This window comes from Mustela nigripes, chromosome 16, assembly GCF_022355385.1.
Source record: "Mustela nigripes isolate SB6536 chromosome 16, MUSNIG.SB6536, whole genome shotgun sequence".
Lineage (NCBI taxonomy): Eukaryota > Metazoa > Chordata > Mammalia > Carnivora > Mustelidae > Mustela > Mustela nigripes.
Window position 1 is genome coordinate 45,884,377 of NC_081572.1, and position 23,231 is coordinate 45,907,607.

Genomic DNA, 23,231 nt, shown 5'->3' on the forward strand with positions numbered 1-23,231 from the left:
TCAACTAACCTCTCTGAGCCTCAGTTTCTTTGTTTGTAAAACAGGAACATAATTCTGTACCTAACTCATAGGGTCGTAGAAAAGATTAAATAATGCATGTTGAGAGCTTTGCATTGTACTAGATCAATACTAGCTGCTATTAGGATGAAGATGAGGATGATGCTGAAGGATACTTTTATTTATTTTTTTAAAGATTTTATTTATTTATTTGACCGAGAGATCACAAGTAGGCAGAGAGGCAGGCAGAGGGGGAGGTGGGGAGGAAGCAGGCTCCCTGCTGAGCAGAGAGCCTGATTCGGGGCTCCATCCCTGGACCCTGGGATCATGACCTGAGCTGAAGGCAGAGGCTTTAACCCACTGAGCCACCGAGGCACCCCTGAAGGATACTTTTATTATGTCTACCATCCCTGTCCAGAGGAGTGATCCAAGGTCGAGGCAATGACACGAGCTTGGATCAAACTAGTGGGGAATAGGTTAACTTTGCCTGTGACTCTTGAACAGGGAGTTGAGGTCAGTCAAAGCCACAAGGGTGGACAGACCAAATTGCAGTGGAGAGAACATTGGCCTGTCCCCTGCTGCTCTGAGTTAGCCCTCTAGTTCTGAGGGTCTGTGAGCTTCTCATTTGCTTAGTCACTGCTGAGTTCATTCAGTGCCAGTCACTCTGCTGGGGGCTGGCCCAGTGGTCAGGGTGTACGCCGGAGACCAGGGAAGGGGCGTGGGCGGACAGAGGTGGCTCATTAAGGCCCTCTGTTCTCACTGAGTTAGGAGGTCGGCCTGGCTAGGGGAGTGAGTTTGTGTTCATCACTTGGAGATCTTGGATCACTTGGTGTTCCAGGTAACCAGGTCCTTTTTCTGAGCCTTCCAGCCATAGGATACTGCCTGGTATTTTCCAGTGTATCCCCAGAGGCATGCACAGTTATCCTATCCTTTTTTCCTAATGTCCCTGAGAAAGAAGCTGATGCTAAGGAGGAGACAAGACTTCTGGTGTCACTGGTTTGGTTCCTCAGCATTGGGTTCTGTAGGTTGGGTTGGAGCATGTTGGTAAGGTGAGATCGTAGCCCTGGTCCCTCGGGGCGGACTCAGCTGTGCTTGGTTGCTTGGCTGCAGGTGGACCCCATTTCCCTGGGCGTTCATCTCCCAATCTTGGACCACGGTCACAAACAAGAAAGGGCAAGAATGAGGATGGGCCTTGCGCTCTTTCTGGATATTGGAAAACAGTTCCAAGCATTTGTCCTTCTAGTGAATGAAGCTTTCAGAGATTGGTAATAACATTATTAATTGGAAAGACCATGCATATTTACCTTGAAATTCTATGGTCTGTCTCCACTGAGACTCAGTAGTATAAACCAATGATGAAACTCTCTGACTGTCATGTTGCTAATAATGTATCCAGAAAAGTCCAGAGTTAGAGGCAGAGTCTGGGAGTGGAGTTGGAGTGACTGCTGACTAGGGAGGCCGAACCCCTCTGGGACGGCAGGGGTAACCCCAATGCCAATAGCTGGGTGGTTCCTTAGCATGGGTGGTTTAATACATGCCTGTGCCGGGGATGAGGAGCTGGGGCTCCTTCTCTCTGAAGGTGTACAGGAATTCTGCCAAGACTTGGGATCACATAGTTCGCAGTATATCCTTACGTTAGCATCACGTTTTTGGTTCAGTGCAATAGTCAAGGTTTACTCACTATGACTATGTAAGACTCACTTATTGTTGAGCCAAGGTAGTCACTATAATTGTATTTCCTTTTTTTTTTTTTTCTGAAAGAGGGAAGGAGAGAGAGAGAGAATCTCAAGCAAGCTCTATGCCCAGCACGTGCCCTCACAACCCTGAGATCATGACCTGAGCCGAAATTAAGTTGGACGTTTAACTGATTGAGCCTTCCTGGCACCCCTACTTCCTTTCTTGTATAAGCTTCTATTTTCCCTGGAGTTAGTAATTAACTAATGTTCCCCCCATTAGCATAGTTTTCTGTGTACTTATCTTTACTTTTCGATTTTACCATTTTTACTTATTCTATCATAATTCCTTGAATAGTGTTTCTTTTGCCAAGAGTTTGCACCTATAAAGTCTCCTGTCAGTTCCATTCTTTTCATCAGGAGACCTCACTTTCAGAGCGCTCTATCCCTTACTATTCCCATTATGGTAAAATGACAACATTTTGTCATGCGTAGATTCTGAGGGTTAGGATTTCAGGTGGGGTGCCTTGGAGATGACGGGTGGCTCATCTCTGCTATGCAGTGTCTGACCTCGTTCTGGATGGCTCATAGGGCTGGAGATGGCTAAGATGCTCACTTAGCTAGGGCCATAAGTGTTTTAAGTATGAAACACTCCCCCAGGGTCATCCATCCCCTTATCTTGCAGGTACTAGTGAGCTCCCTTTTCCTCTTCTAATATATCTGCTCTTGCCAGTTCACATTGTAAAAAAAATAAAAAAATAAAAAAACTATTATTTTAAGGGGCTTCAGAAGAAGCAAAATAAATGCAGGTAAGCCATTTGATATGTTCATTGTGGACGTCTCAATAGGCTGAACACAATGTTGGTCTCTACCTCTATGTCTGTGTCCCTTTCTGTATTTATATCCATCTCCCCTAAAGGAAGCAAGAGAGAACTATTTAAGAATTATTTTTTATTGTGATACATTCCATACACCCAAATTGAATTAGGCAGTAAGCATCCACGTACTTGCCATCTGGGTAAAGAAATTCTAACAGGCTGGGAGAATGCGGATATCTTGTGCTTTTGGGGTTCCATGGCTTTGTGATTTTTGAGTCTGAAGCCATCTGAGGCCATGACCTTCGGAGCTGGCCGTCTTTGCTCTGACTGTGGTGTTGCTCCTTCATCTGAGGCCAGACGATGCTGAGTGGGGCGGCCAACCATGTGAGGGCAGCTGCTCCCTTGGCGGTCTCCGGGGGCTGCCATGCACTCAGGCTGCATGACCTCCCTCGCCTGTACCCCTCGCTCTCTGCTAAGTCTTCGGTACTTTTCTCAACCCACCTGGGTTTCCCTGGACCCATGACTTGCGGTGTGTCTAGAATGAATGTCTGCCTCCTGCCAAGCTAGTTCTCCTCCTCCTCAGGCTGTGTGGTGGTCAAAGCACCCATGCCTTGGTTTTCTGAAACCAGCCTTTGAGCTTCCCCTTCTTCTATCCTGGAGTGATCTTGGCTTTGCCTCTGAGATGCCTTGGGACCCCCTGGTTTTGTTCCTGTGGCTGTTTAAGTGCAGCAGGGGCTCTTCCCATTTTCTTCCTCCCTCTGCCTCCTGCCCTGCAGCAGAGCCCTACCTCCAAAACTGCCGCTTCCTGTCACCCATGAAATAGAGTTCATATGGCATGGTGCCTGTTTCCCAAACTGCAGTCCCATCTGCTGACTTCCTTCCCCATTTCTGTCAGGTCTCGGTGTCACCTGTGGTAGTTGTTTAATAGTTTCCTGTAACTGCTCAGTGTCTAAGACTTGAATGAACGATTTATTTATTTAAAATATTTTACTTATTTGATAGAGATAGTGACAGTGATAGCAAGAGCACAAGTGGGGAGGAGAGCAAGAACCCGACTTGGGGCTCTATCCCAGGAAGCTGGGGTCATGAACTGAATCAAAGATAGACGCTTAACTGACTGAGCCACCCAGTTGCCCCCGAACTCATTTTTATTATAATTATTATTATTTTTAAAGATTTTATTTATTTATTTGGTGGACAGAGATCACAAGTACAGAGAGGCAGGTAGAGAAAGAGGGGGGAGGAAGACTCCCCACTGAGCAGAGAGCCCGATGCCGGGCTTGATCCCAGGATCCTGGGATCATGACCTGAGCCAAAGGCAGAGGCTTAACCCACTGAGCCACCTAGGTGGCCCTTATTATTATTTTTTATTAGCACATAATGTATCATTTGTTTCAGGGGTACAGGTCTGTGATTCATCAGTCTTACACAATTCACAGAGCTCAGCACAGCACATACCCTCCCCAGTGTTGATCACCCCATCCTTCCCTCCCCCCATCCACTGCAATCCTCAGTTTGTTTCCTGAGATTAAAAGTCTCTTCTGGTTTGTCTTCTTCTCTGGTTTCGTTTTAATTCATTTTTCCTTCCCTTCCCCTATGATCCTCTTTCTTGTTTCTCAGATTCCTCATATCAGTGAGATCATATAATAATTGTCTTTCTCTGATTGATTTATTTTGCTTAGCATAATACCCTGTAGTTCCATCCATGTAGTTGTAAATGGCAAGATTTCATTTTTTTGATGGCTGCATAGTATTCCATTGTGTGTGCACATGTATATCACATCTTTTTAAAAAATATTTTATTTATTTATTTGAGAGACAGAGATCACAAGTAGGCAGAGAGGCAGACTGGGTGGGGGAAGCAGACTCCCTGCTGAGCAGAGAGCCCAATGCGGGGCTCTATCCCAGGACCCTGGGATCATGACCTGAGCTGAAGGCAGAAGCTTAACACACTGAGCCACCCAGACACCCATCTACTACGTCTTCTTTATCCATTCACCTTTGACAGACGTCTAGGCTCTCCATAGTTTGGCTGTTGTGGACATTGTTGCTATAAACATTGACATGCATGTGCCCCTTTGGATCACTACATTTCTATTTTGGGGGTAAATACCCAGTAGTGTGATTGCTGGGTCATAAGGTAGCTCTATTTTAAACTTTTTGAGGAACCTCCACACTGTTTTCCAGAGTGGCTGCACCAGCTTGCATTCCCACCAACAGTGTGGGAGGGTTCCCCTTTCTCCGCATCCTCGCCAACATCTGTCGTTTCCTGACTTGTTAATTTTAGCCATTCTCACTGGTATGAGGTAGTATCTCATTGTGGTTTTGATTTGTATTTCCCTGATGCCGAGTGATGTGGAGCACTTTTTCATGTGTCTGTTGGCCATTTGGATGTCTTCCTTGCAGAAATGTCTGTTCATGCCTTCTGCCCATTTCTTGATTGGATTATTTATTCCTGGGTGTTGAATTTGATAAGTTCTTTATAGATTTTGGATACTGGCCCTTTATCTGATATGTCATTTGCTAATATCTTCTCCCATTCTGTCTGTTGTCTTTTGGTTTTGTTGACTGCTTCCTTTGCCATGCAAAAGCTTTTTACCTTGATGAAGTCCTAGTAGTTCATTTTTGCCCTTGCTTCTGTTGCCTTTGGTGATGTTTCTAAGAAGAAGTTCCTGCGGTTGAGGTCAAAGAGGTTGCTGCCTGTGTTCTTCTCTAGGATTTTCATAGATTCCTGCCTCACATTGAGGTCTTTAATCCATTTTGAGTCTATTTTTGTGTGTGGTGTAAGGAAATGGTCCAGTTTCGTTCTTCTGCATGTGGCTGTACAAATTTCCCAGCACCATTTGTGGAAGAGACTGTCTTTCTTCCTTCTTTCTTTTTTTCTTTGACAGGCAGAGATCACAAGGAGGCAGAGAGGCAGGCAGAGAGAGAGAGAGAGGGAAGCAGGCTCCCTGCTGAGCAGAGAACCCAATGCGGGACTCAATCCCAGGACCCTGAGATCATGACCTGAGCCGAAGGCAGCGGCTTAACCCACTGAGCCACCCAGGCGCCCCAGACTGTCTTTTTTCGATTGGACATTCTTTCCTGCTTTGTTGAAGATTAGTTGACCATAGAGTTGAGGGTCCATTTCTGGGCTCTCTATTCTGTTGCATTGATCTATGTGTCTGTTTTTGTGCCAGTACCATATTATCTTGATGGTTACAGCTTTGTAATAGAGCTTGAAGTCTGGAATTGTGATGCTGCCAACTTTGGCTTTCTTTTTCAACATTCCTCTGGCTATTCTTTTCTGGGGTCGTTTCTGGTTCCATAGAAATTTTAGGATTATTTTTTCCATTTCTTTGAAAAAAGTTAATGGTATTTTGATAGGGATTGCATTAAATGTATAGATTGCTCTAGGTAGCATAGACATTTTCACAATATTTGTTCTTTCAATCCATGAGCATGGTATATTTTTCCATTTCTTTGTGTCTTCTTCAATTTCCTCAACTGAGTATTCTCTAGTTTTCTGAGTACGGATTCTTTGCCTCTTTGGTTAGATTTGTTCCTTGTTATCTTATAGTTTTGGGTGCAATTGCAAATGGGATTGACTTTTTAATTTCTCTTTCTTCTGTCGTGTTGTTGGTGTATAGAAGTGCAACTGATTTCTGTGCATTGATTTTATATCCTGACACTTTACTGAATTCCTGTATGAGTTCTAGCAGTTTTCAGGTGGAATCTTTTGGGTTTTTCACATAAAGTATCATATCATCTGCAAAGAGTGAGAGTTTGACTTTTTCTTTGCTGATTCAGATGCCTTTTGTTTGTCTGATTGCTGAGACTAGGACTTCTAGTACTATGTTGAATAGCAGTGGTGATAGTGGACAGCCCTGCTGTGTTCATGACCTTAGCAGAAAAGCTCCCAGTTTTTCCCATTGAGAATGATATTTGCGGTGGGGTTTTCATAGATGGATTTTTATGATATTAAGGTTTGTTTTATGATATTAAGGTTTATTAAGAGTTTTAATCAAGAAAGGATGCGGACTTTGTCAAATGCTTTTTCTGTATCTACTGAAAGTATCAAATGGTTCTTCTTCTTTCTTTTATTAATGTATTATATCACTTTCATTGATTTGCAGATGTTGAACCAACCTTGCAGCCCAGGAGTAAGTCCCACTTGGTTGTGGTGAATAATCCTTTTAATGTACTGTTAAATCCTATTAACTAGTATTTTGGTGAAAATTTTTACATCCATATTCACCAGGGATATTGGTCTGTAATTCTTCTTTTTGGTGGGGTATTGTCTGGCTTAGGGATCAAGGTTATGCTGGCCTGATAAAATGAGTTTGGAGTTTTTCTTCCATTTCTATTTTTTGGAACAGTTTCAGGATAATAGGTATTAATTTTTTTTAAAGAAGTCTCAAATGTGAGACTTTAAAAAAAATATTTTATTTATTTGTTTGTCAGAGAGGAAGAGAGCACAGGGAGAGGGAGAAGTAGGCTTTCCGCTGAGCAGGGAGCCTAACATGGGGTTTGATCCCAGGACCCTGGGATCATGACCTGAGCCGAAGGCAGCTGCTTAATGACTTAGCCACCCAGGTGCCCCACTATTAATTATTCTTTAAGTGTTCGAAAGAATACCCCTGGGAAGCCATCTGTCCTTGGGCTTTTGTTTGTTGGAACATTTTTGATGACTGCTTGACCTATTTTTGTTGATTTTGAGGGGGGTTCTCTGTGCCTCCTGGATTTTGATGACTGTTTCCTTTCCCGATTAAGGGAAGTTCTCTGCTATAATTTTGCTCCAATATAGCTTCTGCCCCCTTCTCTCTTTCTTTTTCTTCTGGGATCCCAATTATTCTAATATTGTTTCATTTTATGGTATCACTTATCTCTCGAATTCTCCCCTCGTGATCCAGTAGCTTGACCTGGTGACGTACATGCCCGACCCTGGGAAAGTGTGATGCTGATGTTCTTCTCCAATGAGCCCCGGTTTTTCCCACCGTCAGTGCACTATGAAGCTGGACTGCCCCAGGTCCAGCTGTGGGAACTGGGACAAGTCACCCAATCTCTCCAAGTCTCAGTTTCCCCTTCTGTAAAATGGGGTTAATAATATTTGCTGCAAAGGGCTGTCATGAGTCTTCAGTGAGCCAGGCTTCCAACAGCCCTGGTCCATGGTAAACTTGGGGACTGGGGTTTTTTACTATTCCTTTCGAGGGCCTGTTAAAGCTAGGGAAGTGTTTCCTCTGCTTTGGTGACACTGGATGGTCTGACTCAGTGCTCTTTGCTTTCATTCTTACATGTCTCTGCTTCTTTGCCATTCCCCATTTTTTTCCCTCCTGGGTAGGTGTTGGCCTTGCCCTCAAGATCTAGCTCAGCTGTGACCTCTTCTGTGATACCTGAGCTGATCTCCCAGGGAGACCTGGCCTTCCCTTCCCCGTGTCCCATGGCTCTTTATTCTGTTTAACCCACAGTTGGTACTTGGCAAGTGGGTCTTTCACGTGGGTGCACTGTGCCTTCAGGACTGTGTCTGCATTTTCACTTCTCTGGCCTGGATTGTCTTCTTGGGTGCTTGTAAATAGTATTGATGTTACTACTCTTGGTAAACAATACACAGCCCACCCACCCTGGATCTCCAAGAACTCAAGCTTCAAGGACATGAGAAGGTGCTGGCTGGTGTCCTCCCTTCTCTGCCTCTGCTGTGGCACACAGGACAGGTGTGATGGGAGAGGGCAATGGGATTGGAGTGAGGGGTCTGGGAGTTGAAGCCCAGCTCTCAGATTTCTGATTCTGTGACTCACAGGCCCACACCAGACCCCTCAAGTTCTGCTCTTACTCATATGGGACCTATGTGGCATCAGTTCTAAAACTTGTCTGTTTGGTAAGGCTTTTCCCAGGAGCATGGAGATGTGCCTGTGTGTGGGCTGGTCCATTGGCTCTGAGATGTAATAGTGGGGGAGACTCGGTTGTCTTGAACCAGGGGCTGTGGCTGGGTATCCAGGGCTGAGTAACCCTCCTGTTTGGTGCCTGCCTTCTTCCTTCCCCTTGCCCAGTTTTGGGATTCATGGTCCTCCAAGAAAGGGCAGTGCCACCCTCACCCAGCACAGCCAGAGAGAAGCCAGTATGTTCTTTAAAGCTACAGGCACGAACTATCGCCAGACTTCTCCTTGGTCCCACAGGGAGCCCCGTCTCATTGCCCAGGGTGTGGCCTGTTTACCTCCTGTGCAGCCCTGGCTTGTGCTGTCGATTCATCCCTTATCGGGGGGCCCATAGACCCTATGGACCCCTGACACTCAGGCCTTTTTTTTTTTTTTTTTTAATAAGCTCTGTGCCCAACATGGGACTTGAACTCACAACCCTGAGATCAGGAGTCACATGCTTTACTGACTGAACCAGCTGGGTGCCCCAACACTCAGGCTTTATCAATGTGTGTGCATAGACCAGCTATAATTCCTGACCAGTTCTTCCTGAGATACAACCTGCTCACTTTTCATGAACTAAGCTTTGGTGATTTGGAACTGCACCCTCTGGAGACCAGGAGACAGCCCGGCGTGGGGGACTTGGGCATCTCCCATTGCCTCTCTGGGCCTTGGTGTCCTTGTCTGTGGCATTAGGTTGTTGAATGGCAGCTTCTTCTTCTTCTTCTCCTCCTCCTCCTCCTTCTTCTTCTTTTAAAAGATTTTATTTATGTATGACAGAGAGATCACAAGTAGGCAGAGAGGCAGGCCGGGGGGGTGGGCAGGAAGCAAGCTTCCTGCTGAGCAGAGTGCCCCATGTGGGGCTTGATCCCAGGACCCTGGGATCATGACCTGAGCCGAAGGCAGAGACTTAACCTACTGAGCCACCCAGGTGCCACTGTTGAATGGCTTCTGATGGTTTCTCCCAGGGCTGCTGGTCTGTGTCCACGAATCCCAGGAAGTGGTGGGCGTGGTGGGGGTGGGAGTAGCCATTTTGCATCCCTGGAGAGTTTTGAGTCATCAGTGGTCCAGGGTTGGGCTCCAAATTCCTAGGCATCAGAAGTGTGCACAGGGATGGGACATGACAGCAAAGTCAACCCTGCCAGATGCTGCCAGGTGAGCAGGAGCTGCTCCTTCCTAAGAGGCTCTTCGGGGGTGCATTTCTCTACCTGCTACAACCTCTCATTCCCAAATCCTGTGCTCCCTTCTGTCCGTCTGCTACCCTGCCAGCTCTGCTGGGCCCTCTTCTTCTCCCTTTCCACATCTGCCCCAGCACAGGATGGACATTAACCCCCTCGTGTCTGTGTCTGTCCCTTTGGGGCTTGCAGTCAGGCCCTATGCGTGTGCTGAGGACCTGGCCCACACAGTGGTTGGGCCTTCCTGTCCCTGCCTTCCAGGCTTAGAGTCCAGAGTATATGGGCATTTGAATTTCCCTAGATCTGAAGCTGCCCTGCCCCTCTCCTCCACCTTCTGGCTTTCTGCCTTAGCCCTCTCCTCCATACCCACTCCTCCCCCTCTTCGATGGCAGCCTTGGCAACAGAGTGGTGGTGACCAGGTCTTCTGAAACCAGGCCCTGAGCTGAGTGCCTTGTAGGCCTTATTAAGGCCACTGGGAAGGGGGCTGTAATTATACCATTTTACAGATGAGGAAGCTGAGGGGCATGGAGGTGAAGTGATCTGACCAGGGTCACATAGCTGATTGGGGTAGGGCTAGAATTCAAATCCAGGCCTGTTGAACCATAAAGCCAGTGCTTTTGATCCACTGTACGTGCTGCCCACTTGCCTGGCCCTCTCCTCCATCTAGCCTGCTGCCAGGATCTCCTGCCAAGCCTGGACAGAACTTCTCGAATATGTTTCCAGGTGCAGGGATGCCCCAGGATGGCCGGCTGCTAGGGTGAGGGTATCGTGATTGTGCCACAGGGCCTGGGGTCTCTGTAGACAACAAGGCAGACTCCCCTGGACATGGACCTGTATCCTGCCTTCCCCCTCTGCTCATCCCTCCCCCTGGCCTGCCTTGCCCAGGGACCACATAATAGTTTGCCACCATAAAAGCCATCTAAGACACTAGTCATCAAGGAGTTGAGCCCAATTTTCTGAGTCCTGCTCAGGGAATAGGTGTTGGGAGTTAACTTGCCCATTCTACAGATGAGAAAGCAGAGAGAGCAGAGAAAGCAGAAAGACTTTGAGGTTCAGCTTGTCAGGCCTCAAGCTAATTCTGGCTACTAATTCTTCTTCCTTCTTAGCATGTCTGCTTCTTGTGCTAATTTCCCATAGGCTTTTTATGTTATCCCTATCGTTTATGTTCTAGTTAGCTATATAGGATGGGGAAATAGGAAAAGTTAGGACTCAGATGATCGCTCCAAGTAAATGACAATGCAGGTACTTCTGAGTGTTGGGAGTGGAGATGGAGGACCTTGCAGGTGCAGGTAGTAAGGGAGCCCTCATTGGTGTCTGAACCATAGTCTCAAAGCCAGAACTTGCATGCAGCCCAGGGCCCTCGGGGCACCAGAAGGCAGCCAGTGCAGAAAATAAGCAGCAGAAACGACAGATATAGAGCCCTTTCAGCCCCTTCTCTCTTCCTCCTTTTTAACAACTGAGTTATAATTTACACACCATAAAATTCACCCTTTAAAGTATATAATTCAGTGCTGGTTCGTATTTTCACACAGTTGTACCTCCATCACCTGTGTAGTTCCTGGAATATTTTTATCCCCTCAGAAAGAACCCCTGAACCTATTAGCCGCCACTCCCCATTCCTCCCCACTCCCCACCAGCCCCTGGCAACCGCCAGTCTACTTTCTGTATCTGGATTTGCCTGTTCTGGGCATTTTCTGTGAATAAGATCACACCATATGGGGCCTTTTATGTCTGGCTTCTTTCTTGTAGCATCATGTTTTTGAGGTGCATTCACACTGTAGCCTGTCAGTACTTTGTTCCGTTTTATGGGTGAATACTATTCCATCCTGTGGCTAGACCACATTTTGTGTTTCTCTGTTCATTACTGGGTCATCTCCACCTTTGGCTGTTGTGAATGGTATGTCTCATTCCTTTTGGTTTAGTTTTCCTGGGAAGCTTTGTACAGAGGCCAGTGGTCTGCATTCCTCTAGCGTGGCTCTTTGGAAGCCAGAGAAAGTAGAGCCAGAAATGGCTAGGTGGCTGGGGACCCAGTGGGGTGAGAGATGGAGACAAAGGGAGTTTGTAGGTTTGGGAGAACTTTCTTCCAGAAGGAGGCCTTCAAGCTGGCCCCAGAGCCATCTGCTGAGAGGTGGGTATTTTTTCTGTTGATTATTAACTGATCGTTATGATCCCGAGAATGGATTGCTGGGACTAGAACGGGTGCTCTTTTGAAATGCCAGAAATGTTTTCAAAGACATTAAACAGTGCCGGACCCTTCCTTGCTTCTCTCTCTCCACTTGGACATTAGATCATCAATTTTGGGGTTACAGTAACAATAAATGTGATAATAGTAATAATGATCTGTATTTGTGTAGGACCTTATGTTTTATTTCATAGCCATTGCATTTAATTCCTCAGAACAACGTTGCCTACATCTTGGCAGATGAAGGAAGTGGGACACAGAGAGGTGAGGTTACAGAGAGGTGAGGTTACTTGCCCAACGGCTCACAGTGGGGTAACAGGTAGAGGCAGACTGGAACCCGGGAGTCTCTTGATCCCTAGTGTGGGGCACTTTCATAGAAGTGGTGGGGAGATGACCTCAGAGGGTCTGGGTCTAGGGTCCCAATCTGAGTCTGGACGGAAGGAGCTAGAAGACCTGGGTGCTGTAAGTAGGACCCTCACCTGGGGGGATGAACAGTCGCATCTGACTTTCTCAGCTTCCACCACAGGCTCCTTGATCATTTCCTCTTGAGACCTGCATTTGGCTAAAGGCAGCTAGACCCACTCCCAGCTGCCCCAGGTTTGCCCATGCTTCTAGGGAAGGAATCCCAGAGCAGAGAACCTCAGTGCCGCGTGGTTCTGGGGCAGAGGGATGCTGAGTGGGAGGCACCCCCACGGCCCCTAGAGGCTGGAGGAGGCCCCTGACCACTTCTGTCTGTGTTTGCCACCTTTCTCTGAGCACAGTATATGAGCTTCCTCCTCCCTCTTCTGCCTTCTCTTCATTCCCTTTTTTCCCTCCTCCTTTGGGTGCCTGTGTGGTTCTGGGACCCCACATCTTAGGAGGTGTGTGTGAGCATTTGGCTGGCTTGGTCGGAAAGGCAGTTTCAGACTCAGTTCTGTGACCATGTCAAGATCACTATGGTTCATAAGAAAGTTGTTACAAATAATAGTAAGGACACAACTAGATGTTTGTTGTCTCTGTTTTAGAAGCTAGAAGCCCAAGACCAAGGTGTGAGCAGGACCTGCTCCTTCTGAAGGCTCTGGGGTAGATGCCTTCCTCAAGTCTTGAAGTTCCCAGTAGGGGCTGGTCACCCTTGGCGTCAATTTGGTCTCTGTCTCTGTTGTCACCTGGCATTCTCCCTGCGTGTCTGTGGCTTCACATGGCTGCCTTCGCCTCTTGTAGGGACACCAGTCAAATTGAATTAAGGAACCATCCTAATGACCTCTTGTCACATCTCCTAATAAGGACATTCATGGGTCCTGGAGGTTAGGACCTCAGCATATATTTTTGGGGGACACAAATTCAACCTGTAACAGGCAGCTTTGGCATCTAGGAGGTGAGAACGGGGGTGGAGCATTGTGTCTTGTCCACTCCCACAGGTGCCATTTGAAGCCATCGCTATACCAGGGTTTGTGACCAAGGGCCTCTGTGTACTCTGAGTTCTGCTCTCTTTGAGGGCCACAGTCTTGCCTCCTGTCCATGCTGGCATCCCATCCAGAGTCTTGGACAGAGCCCTAGAATAGGCACAAAGCTGCTAGCTACTGGTGCTCATTCCTGCTCTGGCACCTTCCAGGCTCCAGACACCATTCAGGGAATCCTTATGGCTGGAAAACACCTCATGCCTTCACTGAATTGTCCTCACTGCTCCCTGGAGAGTGGTCCCAGGAGCTTATGCCAGCCTCCAGGGAAAACAGGCTGGTGCAGGGAAGCGGGGTGAGCCCAGGAGGGGTTTGATGCGGTGGCCCGTTGCCTGAGACTCAGGGGTCTTGGGTAATGACCACATCTGCTTTGGACCCATGGGAGTGGACATCTTTCACCTTACGGGGAGAAGCAGACAGCATGACTCTGTAAATGAGTGTCCCTAGACCAGGGATGGTAAAAACCTGGCAACATTGCCCTCTAGAACTGGTGTCCCTGGAGAGCCAGGACTGCATTCAGGCGAGTGTGCCACAGCCTCCTACTGTAGACTTTGGGCAGGGGGCATGCCTCCTGCCCCCTCCCTGCATGCTTCTTCCTTCTTGGCTCCCAGCCCCTTGGGAGTGAGGGGCTGCCCTCATCCATCCTCACCTCAGGGGACCTGAGGCTGGTGCCCTGGTCCCTGCTCATCCTTCCTCACCTCCTTACCCCCATCTTAGCTCTTCAGGGGCTGGGCGCTTTGAGGAGGAGCCATAGCTGTGTGGGAGATGGCGTAGTGGCTGGAGTGGGTAAGCCTGTGCCAGGATCCAGCTTGGTGGGGTCCACAGGCAGGTGGGGGCCAGAGCAGCTGGGCTGGACCCTGCACTGGCCCAAGGCCAGAAATGGAAGGGGAATTGGTGGCTCCTGACTAAGAGGTAGAAGGAGGCTTGTTCATTCCTTTGCGTGTGAGTGTGTGCACATCTACACATGCTGAGTCGTGGCTCTGCTGGTTCTTGTGCCAGTAATAGTCTGGATCTGGAGGGGGGCACCTTCCTTCTCCTCCACCCACACCCTCAGAGTGAGACATAGGTCCAGAAAGATATGAAGAAAAAGACAGATGGAGGATCAGAAAGGGGGTCTGATCAGAAAGGCAGGTCGAGGTTAATGGGGGTCACATGGATCCTGTACGAAGTCAGATGTTCATGCAGCCTTCTTACCTGGTTGTCTAGAGGACAATGAGGCATGGCCTGCTGCAGGGCTAGGCGAGAGTCGTGTCGGGGTAGATAGGCCCGGCATCATCTGGTCTGGTTTTCTTTCAGGTTGGGCTGCCCTGTGGGCTAAGGGGTTGTAAACCCAGCCTGGGGTGGTGCCTGTCTCCCGTGCAAGGGCTTCTTCTGGAAATGCAGAGGGTGGGGCTCTGTAGGAAGCCTGGGGTTGGGGCTGTCCTCCCTGTTGGCAAGATGTGCACTGGAAAGTACAGAAGCATTCCCTTGAGGTGGCAGTGGGGGTCCTTTGGACATCAAGGTGGGACCCTGGAATCAGACCGACTCTGCTTCAGGTTGGGGTTCTGGAAAAGGAAACAGTTGCAAAGTTGGAAGCCTTGGTGGCTTAGCCTGGTCTTGGGCTCTTAACACAGTTACCCTCTTCTCTCCCTGCTGTCCCAGGAGACAGCCAGGGCATGTCCAGGACTCCAGAGCGCCTTGTCTGGGGCTCCCCCAGGTACTGTCCAGCTGGCCTTGTTGTGTAACCAGTGCTCCAGAGCCTTTTCTCTCTGCCAACATCCTGCCTGGTGATTGGTCTGGAAACTAGCGCTCCTTGGTCACCACCAAGGGCCAGATGGAAAGTGGGGAGTATGTGAGAGCAGTGAACTTGTTGCTGTCATGTTGTCATGGTGACACAACTCTGTTGAGCTGCTTCTCCATGGTCCTAGCCCACATGGACTAAAATAAGTTCTACCTGCAGCTCACACAGCAGGCAGCCCCATTCTCCCAAGGTCAGCTCTCTGGCCATGGTGTGTGTGTGTGTGTGTGTGTGTGTGTGTGTGTGTACACGCACGTGCACACAGTCATAGGGGCAAAGGGGACGTTTATACTCCTGTTCTGTCTCTCTTTCTTTGGTCCTGAATTCAAATGTATTTTGAATACATCTATCAAATGTATAGCTGCATTTTATTAACCACTGTAATTTTGGCAAATGAAAATACTTGAAGATAAACGATAACTGCTATAGTTTCAGGGCCTAATTATTTTCTACTATGTCATTGCGGTAAAACGGCTACATTTATTTTGATGCCTTTCAATGTTTGTCCGTGTGTCAGAGGCCTGTAGGTGTTGTGGGTCTTCTATGTCTTTAGAATGGCAGTTCTCAAACTGCAGTGTACATCAGAGGGATTGTAAACCCAGATTCCCAGGACCCATTGCTGGAGACCTTGGTGTGCACCTGAGAATTTGCATTTCTCACAGGTTCCCAGATGATGCTGATGTGGCTGGTGCAGGGACCATGCAAGGAATAGCCTCTGGGGGCTCAGTTGGTTAATCCTCCTACTCTTGATTTCAGCTTGGGTCATGATCTCAGGGTTGTGAGATCGAGCCCCAGGTCTGGCTCTGCACTCAGCAGGTGGTCTGCTTGAGATTCTCTCTCCCTCTTCCTTGCCCCTCCCCCTGCTCACACGTGTGCATGCATGTGTGCTCTCTCTCTCTCAAATAAATAAATAATAAAATAGGGGTGCCTGGGTGGCTCAGTTGGTTGGAAATCTGTCTTCACCTTGGGTCATAATCCCAGGGTCCTGGTATCAAACCCCTCGTTGGGCTTCCTGCTCAGCAGGGAGTCTGCTTCTCCTTCTGCCTCCCTGTTTCGTTCTCTTTCTCTCTCTCAAATTAATAACTAAAATCTTAAAAAAATAAAATGAAAGGTATTTTCTGTCTACACTGGACTATGCTAGGTTTTTTTTTTTTAAGGTTTTATTTATTTATTTGAGGGAGAGAGAGCGTGCGAGTGCACCAGCAGGGATGGGGCAGAGGGAGAGGGGGAAGCAGACTCCCTGCTGAGCAGGGATTTCCCCACACGGGACTCCATCCCAGGATCCTGGGATCATGATCTGAGCTGAAGGCAGACACTTAACCTGCTGAGCTGCCCAGGCGCCCCTGGACTGTGTTAGGTTTTAAAACAAAACAAAATAAAGTTTACCACATTCCAGTGGAGAATGCACCCAAGTCTAGTTTTGCATGGTGTGTATTAGACTGGGTCCCCATGCCCAGCTTCTGTCGGCAGAGAGAGGGAATGGCTCAGGCAGGCCCTCACTCACCTCTTCTGTCTTCTGTGGCCTCTTCACAGGAAGCAGGAGCTGGCCAACAGCTCGGATGTGACCTTCCCAGACCGGCCGCTGTCCCCTCCTCTCACGGCACCTCCCACCATGAAGGTAAGAAGCTTAGTTAGAGTTGGTAAGTGGGGAGGGAAGTAGCTGTCCCTTTGATCCAGGCCCAGCTGCTGCTGTCCAGTGGGTGCCATGTAGTCCCCTGACAACCTCAGGAGGCAGTGTCCACCTGAGCTCACCAAGGCGGGAGGAGCCATGACTGAGACTTGAGGGTGTCAGGGGCTGAAGGAGGCCTTGGGGAGCTGTGGGGTCCAGGCAGGAATGAGTGCAGCCTGGTGTCTTCACTTGATCTTAGCCAAAAGGCCTAGAAGGAATTGCAGCCTGGTGTCTTAGGGGGCTACTTCCCAGGAGAGCTGCCTGGTGGCGGGGCTGTGGAAGGCAGGTCTGTGGGGTGGCCCCTTCCTAGGACTTGGGTGGCACTTGCATGGTGGTCTGCCTGCCTCTGACTGGCCCTCCTGGGGTGGCCCTGTCACCCCAGTCCCTGTGGGAGAGTTGCTCTGGAGCTTCTGGGGGTCAATAATTCTTTCCTATTAGTACTTTGTTTACAAGTCTCCTTCCTGGGAGACCACCTTCCAGAACCCTGGCCCTGACTGCTCATTCCTGGAGAGGAGCTGAGGCATTGTACCCTCCCCGCACCATGCTCGTCTCCCTTCAGCTCTCAGTCCCCCTGACAGGATGGTCACAGGGAGGACTTTGGCTCAGCCAGTATTCCCACCTAAGCAGCAGTGCATGATGGTCCTTCCCACCCTTCCTCCTTCTCACAGTTGGCCAGGTGAGGACTAGCTCTGAACAAGTCCGAGGACTTGCTTCCTGAGTCATCTGAGGGGACATCTAGTCCGCCTTCCATCTCTGCCGTAGAGCTTTGCTGTGGGATGACTCGCAGGGAAATAATTACGCCTCTCTCTCCTCTTGGTCTTTGTTGTATCCCTGCTCCCCTAACCTGATCTGTTGGAAAATGACCGCCCCAAAGGAAGTAGATAAAAGCCTCCTTTCTGTTATCACCCCATACTGAATGCCCACTACTCGGAGAGCTGTGTGATATGCATCAAGGGGGAATGTCCTAGAATGGCAGCCAGAGCCTGCCCTGGTTGGATTAGGAGTTCAGGAGTTGGTGGGGTACAGGGCTGACTGCAGACAGCTCTGCCTTCCTCCTGGTGGGGTACCCATGGGCACCGGAAGGCAGAGCACCTCCATTAGCCTAATCCAGTGCAGGCATCTGAGCCAAGTGCTGGGGGCTTTGTTTGCCTAGGGTGACACTGACAAACATATCACCATTCTCAGTTTCAGCCCCTTGGTCTGCAAAGTTGGTTGTCGAATGCTTGTCATTGTGCTTCTGGGTGGCGGAAGTTTGCAGGAAGAAACCTAGAAGTTTCCGAGGAGGAGTCACTGAGTTCTCTTGGCAGGCTTCCCTTACTCACATGCTCATTTAATTCATTCAACACCCAGTACTTGCTTGAATGTTGTATTAGTCAGGACTCTTGGTTACAAGTGATGGAAACATAACTCACTTTGGCTTAAGCATAAAACAGAATGTATTGCTTTGTGATGGCAAATATGGACTCTAGGCATGGCTGCATCTATGAGATTTGTCTCATTCCATCTGTCTTCTGTTTTGGTTTTGTTCTTTGTTAAGCTCTGTCTCCATGGTGGCAAGATGGTGACCTAACTCCTTACCTGCTGAGTAACTTCAGTGGAAGGAAGAGTCTCTTTCCCACGGTACTTCTAGCAAAAGTCCCAGGGAGGAAGCTGAAGGGCCTGGTGTAGGTCACCTGTCCAGTTCTGAAGCAATCATTGCGGCCAGAGGGGTGGGGGCTCTGATTGGCCAGACCTGGGTCTCACGACTTGCTATCTAAGCCCAGAGAACCGAGAGTGGGAGAGGGGTGATTTTTCAAAGGAACATTGAAGGCTCATTAGAAGAAGATGGGGGGATGGAGGCAGGGCGGACAAGAACAAACAGCTTTCTACCACAGGTGCTTGCCGTGTGCCAGGCCCGGTGATCCCTGCCCTTCTGTGTGTGCCAAGGCATCATGGTGCCTGCCCTTCTGGAGCTTGTCATCGAGTTGGGGAAGGGGAGGTGAAAGTTGAAAAACTAATTTGAAGATGAAGGATGGACAGTTAGGTGTGATGAACGTTCCAAAGGAGAAGTAAAGCCTAGCTCGGGGCTATATAAGGGGTAGTCGTGCGTATATGTTGTGTGTGTGAATTGAGCCGAAACTTGGAGAGGGTCAGGCAGGACTTCTTAGGAAATGACGTGGAAGCTGAGCCCTGGGAGTTGAGTAGGACTTTGGCAAAGGTGCTGTCAGGGTGGAGGAGACTGTTCTACATGCTTGCTGCTCCATGTGAGGCCAAGGGACCAGCAGGGCCTGCATCATGTGGGAGCGCCTTAGAAGTGCAGAATCTCAGGATGGGTACACAGATGTGCGCTGCAGGCTCCGTGAGCCCCCCGGAGCAGGAGAGAGGTGGCTGCGTGGGCAGAATGGGAAACCAGAAGGACCAGAGCACCCACAGTTAGGGACAAAGAGGCAGACCCGTAGAAGTTTTCTTTTATTTTTTATTTTTAAAAATTTAATCTGAGCACATTTTTTATGTGGAAGTATAGTTGACACAATGTTGCATGAGTTTCTGGTGTACAACATAGTGATCCGACAAGTGTGCACATTAGGCTCTGCTCACCACAAGTGTGTCTCCCATCTGTCCCCACATAATGCTGTCATAGCACCAATGACTGTATTCCTGACGCTGGGCCTTTCATCCCCATGACTTAGTCATTCCAGAACTGGAAGCCTGTGCCCCCTACTCCTCTTCACCCACTCTGCCCATCCCTTCCACCTAGACCCTTAGAAGTTTTGTTAAAGATTTTGGGCTTTATCCTGACTAAGGACATTGATGTCATTGAAGATTTTTGTCTGAGCAGTAGCCAGAGGATGGGACTTTCGGAAAATCACCCTGGCTCTTGGGTGGAGAGTTTGTAGGAGAAGCAGAGGGAGGTCACTGAGGGAGTCTGGTGCAGGGGTGGGGAGGAGACGATGGTGGCCTGACTCTGAGGGTTCTGTGGGGTTGTTTGGAAGTGGTCGGATCTCTGATTTCCCAGGAGGTAGATAAATGAGATAGGAGGATTTGGGGGGAGAGAGGAGGCAAATTTGGTAAATGGCAAAGCTGCTCTCTGAGATGGGGGACCCCCAAGGGAGGATGAGGGCTGAAGGTGTAAGTGCTACATTGCTCATGTTTGAGACACAAATGCTCAGTGTTTGGGGGCCAGACTCAGAAGAGGGTCTGGACTAGAGGCAGTAATCTGGAGCCATTCTTCTAGAGGAGGACATTAAATCTTGGGGTGGAGGGCTGGGCTGGGGCCAGTGAGTGCTCCAGGGAGAGTGTGGAGTGAGAAGAGGAGAGATTCCTGGGGTGGCGCCCTGGGGGTCTCTCCCAGCAAAGGTTAATGTGGAGAAAGCTGGAGACTGGGTGGGAGGAGCGTTCCACGAAGGAAGAATGGACAGCTGTGTCAGCGGGGCAGAGAGGCCAAGTATGGGGGAGCACGTGTGGCCTGGCCGTGACTTGGGACAGTTCTGGGGAGGGAGGCGTGGACAGCAGACAGGGGTGGGCTGAGGAGTGAGTGGAAATGTTAGAAGAAGGGAGCCACGAGGGTGCGTGGATACAAGAGGGAGGGGTACTGATCAGGAATCCAGAGCATAAGTAAGAGATTGTTAGTTAGTATAGTGATTCATTCAAACATTTATGACTTGCCTTGGGCGCCCAAGCCTACACTGTTCTGGCCTGTACAGGGCCTGATGGGTTGTTGGGGTTAAGGCTGGCCTGAATGGAACTCCAGGCAGGCTCCGAGCAGAGCGCTAACCTATTGGGGTGGCTTTCCTGTCCAAAGCCTCAAGGACAAGGTCAGAGCTGAGGACTCAGAGGAAGATATGATGGGTCACCCTGGAGGCTCACACTCGGTTTGGTACCCTTCTGTGGTTGGGGTAGAGGGTCAGTGTGTGTGGGTGTGGGTGTACCTGGACTTAGGGGTCTCTTGATGACTGTTATGTGGGCTTGTTCTGTGGGAAAGACTTAGCCTGTGGCCATGGTTAAGAGGCTGTCTTTGGCTAGCCTATTTTTTTGTCCTTTGGCAAAGCATACTGACTCATACAGTTAAAACCACAGTCCTCCTGCCAGCCTGTGCTCATCACAGAGGGAGCGTCCCTTTCGTGATTGTACTTCCCAAGCCCTGTTGCTGGCCATTCGACACCACCCTGCACTGAGCTCCTCAAGGGCAGCGACTCTCCCGTTCTCTGCTGGTGCATGTTTTTGGCACGCGGACTGTCTGGGACATCCGGGTGGGAGGAACCTGTGACTGGTCTTCTACTTCTCTGGTTTTGCTTGAATCTCATATCCTGGCAGACAGACCCTCTGTCTCCGGTAATACTTTTCTGAATTAAGCCCCCAGCCTTGTGTTAAGATGCGGACCAAAACTCCCTCTTTCCTCATCTGCCATGGGGGATCTGCACGGATCTGGGCTTCCACTGGTGATGTCGGGCTCAGACCTCTGCTTTGCCAAGCTCCCAAGCTCCCCAGGTTATTAGGGCACACCGATGTCTGAGACATCCAGAGTAGAAGCTAGCCTCTCTCCAGGGTTTCTGGCCTTGGGGGTTCTGCAGCATGGCCCTGCTGTACCCCCAGCATCTGGGCAGTGGGGGCAGTACAGGCTTGGGGCAGCGCTGGCAGGCCTCCCCCTTGGGGGGATTAGCTTGGGAGTCATAGAATATCAGTGAGGGATGAGTAATTTCTTTTATAGATAAATTGGATGGGAAATTGGACTCACCTAAGGTCCTCCTGAAAATAGTGGTGCTCCCCCTTCGGTCAATACAGTAAGTTTTGGTAAAGTGCTCCTCCCATCCCACCTCTCACAGCCAGGACAGCACCTCCTCTGGTTGCTTCTCCCACCAGAAAGGGACTGCGGGAGCAGAGGGAGCCTGCAGCCCCCCTGAGAATTCCTCAACCTGGGCTTCTGCCCCTACTGAGCACCTGATGCTACCGGTCTTTGCTTCTCCTCCCCCGCCTCTCTGCTGTTTGTGTTGTTCAGGGGGATTTTTTTTTTTTTTTTCTAATATGAAACTGAGAAAAAGCAACCAAAGAGATGCTAAGCAGATGGGCTGAATGAGAGCCCAGTTCCAGCCAGAACTCACACTGTGGATGGTGCAGGGTGGGCTGGGAAAGGGGTTTGGGACTGTCTCCCTGGGAATGCTGTGGATTGTTTCCAGGTCTGCATTTTTTATGATCTGGTTTTCATACCCAGATGGATCAATAGGCATTTAGAAAGGGCTGCCTGTGTGTGCCCAGCATTGCACTGGGCTCTGTGGGGTCGAACTGAGGCCACAGTCCTCACCCCTCAAAGAGCCTGCTGTCTGCAGGAGGCCTCAACTGAACAGAAGAAACCATATGGCTCAGCATGTGACAAACTCAAATGTGTCATGTGGCTTCTCAGTGGGGTGGAGGGGAGTGAGGATGGCTTCCTGGGGAGGCAGGGTGGGGTGGGCAGAAGGGCCCTGATGGCAAGCGCAGGGGTGGGCTAACCCCTGGGACTGACCGGGAGACAACAACCTTTCTGGGCCTTATGAAGTGAAGGGGTTGGGGTTGACCCTCCTGATTCTCTCCCAGCTCACACTGAGTGTGCAGGGCATTTTGTTGAAGGTGACAGTGCTTGGACCTGTTCTGACCTTGACCTGGACTGTCATATTTGTCTTTGGATCCCCACCAGGCCTTTGGTGGCTTGGTCAGTGGGGAGGCAACCCTTGCTCAGTCTACTCCATCTTCTCTTGTGCGAGTCTGAAGGCAGCTCCCTCTTGGACCTTCTCTATCCTGCTTTGTGAGAGCCTGAGGACAGCTCCCCTGAGACCTTCCCCATCCCCCTTTGTGAGAGTCTGAGGGCAATCCCTCTCAGATTTCTTTCCAGAGGAAGGTAATGGGGCCTGGGGTTCTTGCTGTGGGGATGAGCAGTAAGTCTTGTTCCTTCATTGTCCTTTGGTACTCTGCTCTCCATGACTCACTAATACCCTTGAAATCCTCAGGGGTAGGTCAAGCAGGTATATAAGTCTCCAGATGCTAGGGAAGAAAATGGAGTTTGAGGAGCTTATTCTCTGCACCCTCTTCATTCCCTTTGGGCCAAGCTGTGCTGGTCTCCTCCTCCCACCCTCCCAGGCTCACCAGTTGCCCATCAGCCTCTCTTCCCCCGGGGGCGGGGCTGGACTTTCCTTTCCAGCTTGTAGCTTATCCTCAGGCCTGATGCCAGCTCTCCAGTTTGTTGCTAGTTCCAGCCTCCTCTCTTCTGTTGGTTCTGGGAAGGGAGGCTGTCCCCTTCTGTCAGGGTTGAGTAGAGATTATGTCAGCCCCTCTGAGATCTACCAATTCTGTGTGGATGAGGTGAGGAGGCGTTTGTGAAAAGGATGTTGGGGGCCTTCTTGGGGCAGAAAGGGCTCAAGGACATAGCAGGAAGGTTTGGTTCCCCCTTCAGGAAAGCCCTGGAGGGTGACATGAAAGTGAGGAAAAATATTTGTTCCTGCGTTACCGCCACTGCACAGGTTCTCTTGGTGATACTCTGTGGGCCTTGGGAGGGCTGTCTCTGGTCTCCACGAAGACCCCCATTTATGTCTCCTGTCCAGATGTCATCCCCTTAGGAGCTACTCCCCGGGAGCTCGAGGATAGTGCAGACATGAGGGAGGCC

The 23,231-nt window shown here is 49.5% G+C and overlaps 1 protein-coding gene across 7 annotated transcripts in view; it reads left to right on the plus strand.

Annotated features, from left to right (window-relative positions):
* The window catches only part of RAP1GAP2 (RAP1 GTPase activating protein 2), a 230,349-nt gene that overhangs the window by 110,565 nt on the left and 96,553 nt on the right, over nt 1-23,231 (plus strand). For all 7 annotated transcript variants that reach the window (XR_009400375.1, XM_059379937.1, XM_059379938.1 and 4 more), the window contains one exon: nt 16,483-16,567. Coding sequence is in view for 6 of the 7 variants with exons in the window: in XM_059379937.1 (XP_059235920.1) it covers nt 16,483-16,567 (85 nt within the window). In the remaining variant the exon portion in view is untranslated. The remainder of the gene's footprint in view (nt 1-16,482; nt 16,568-23,231) is intronic.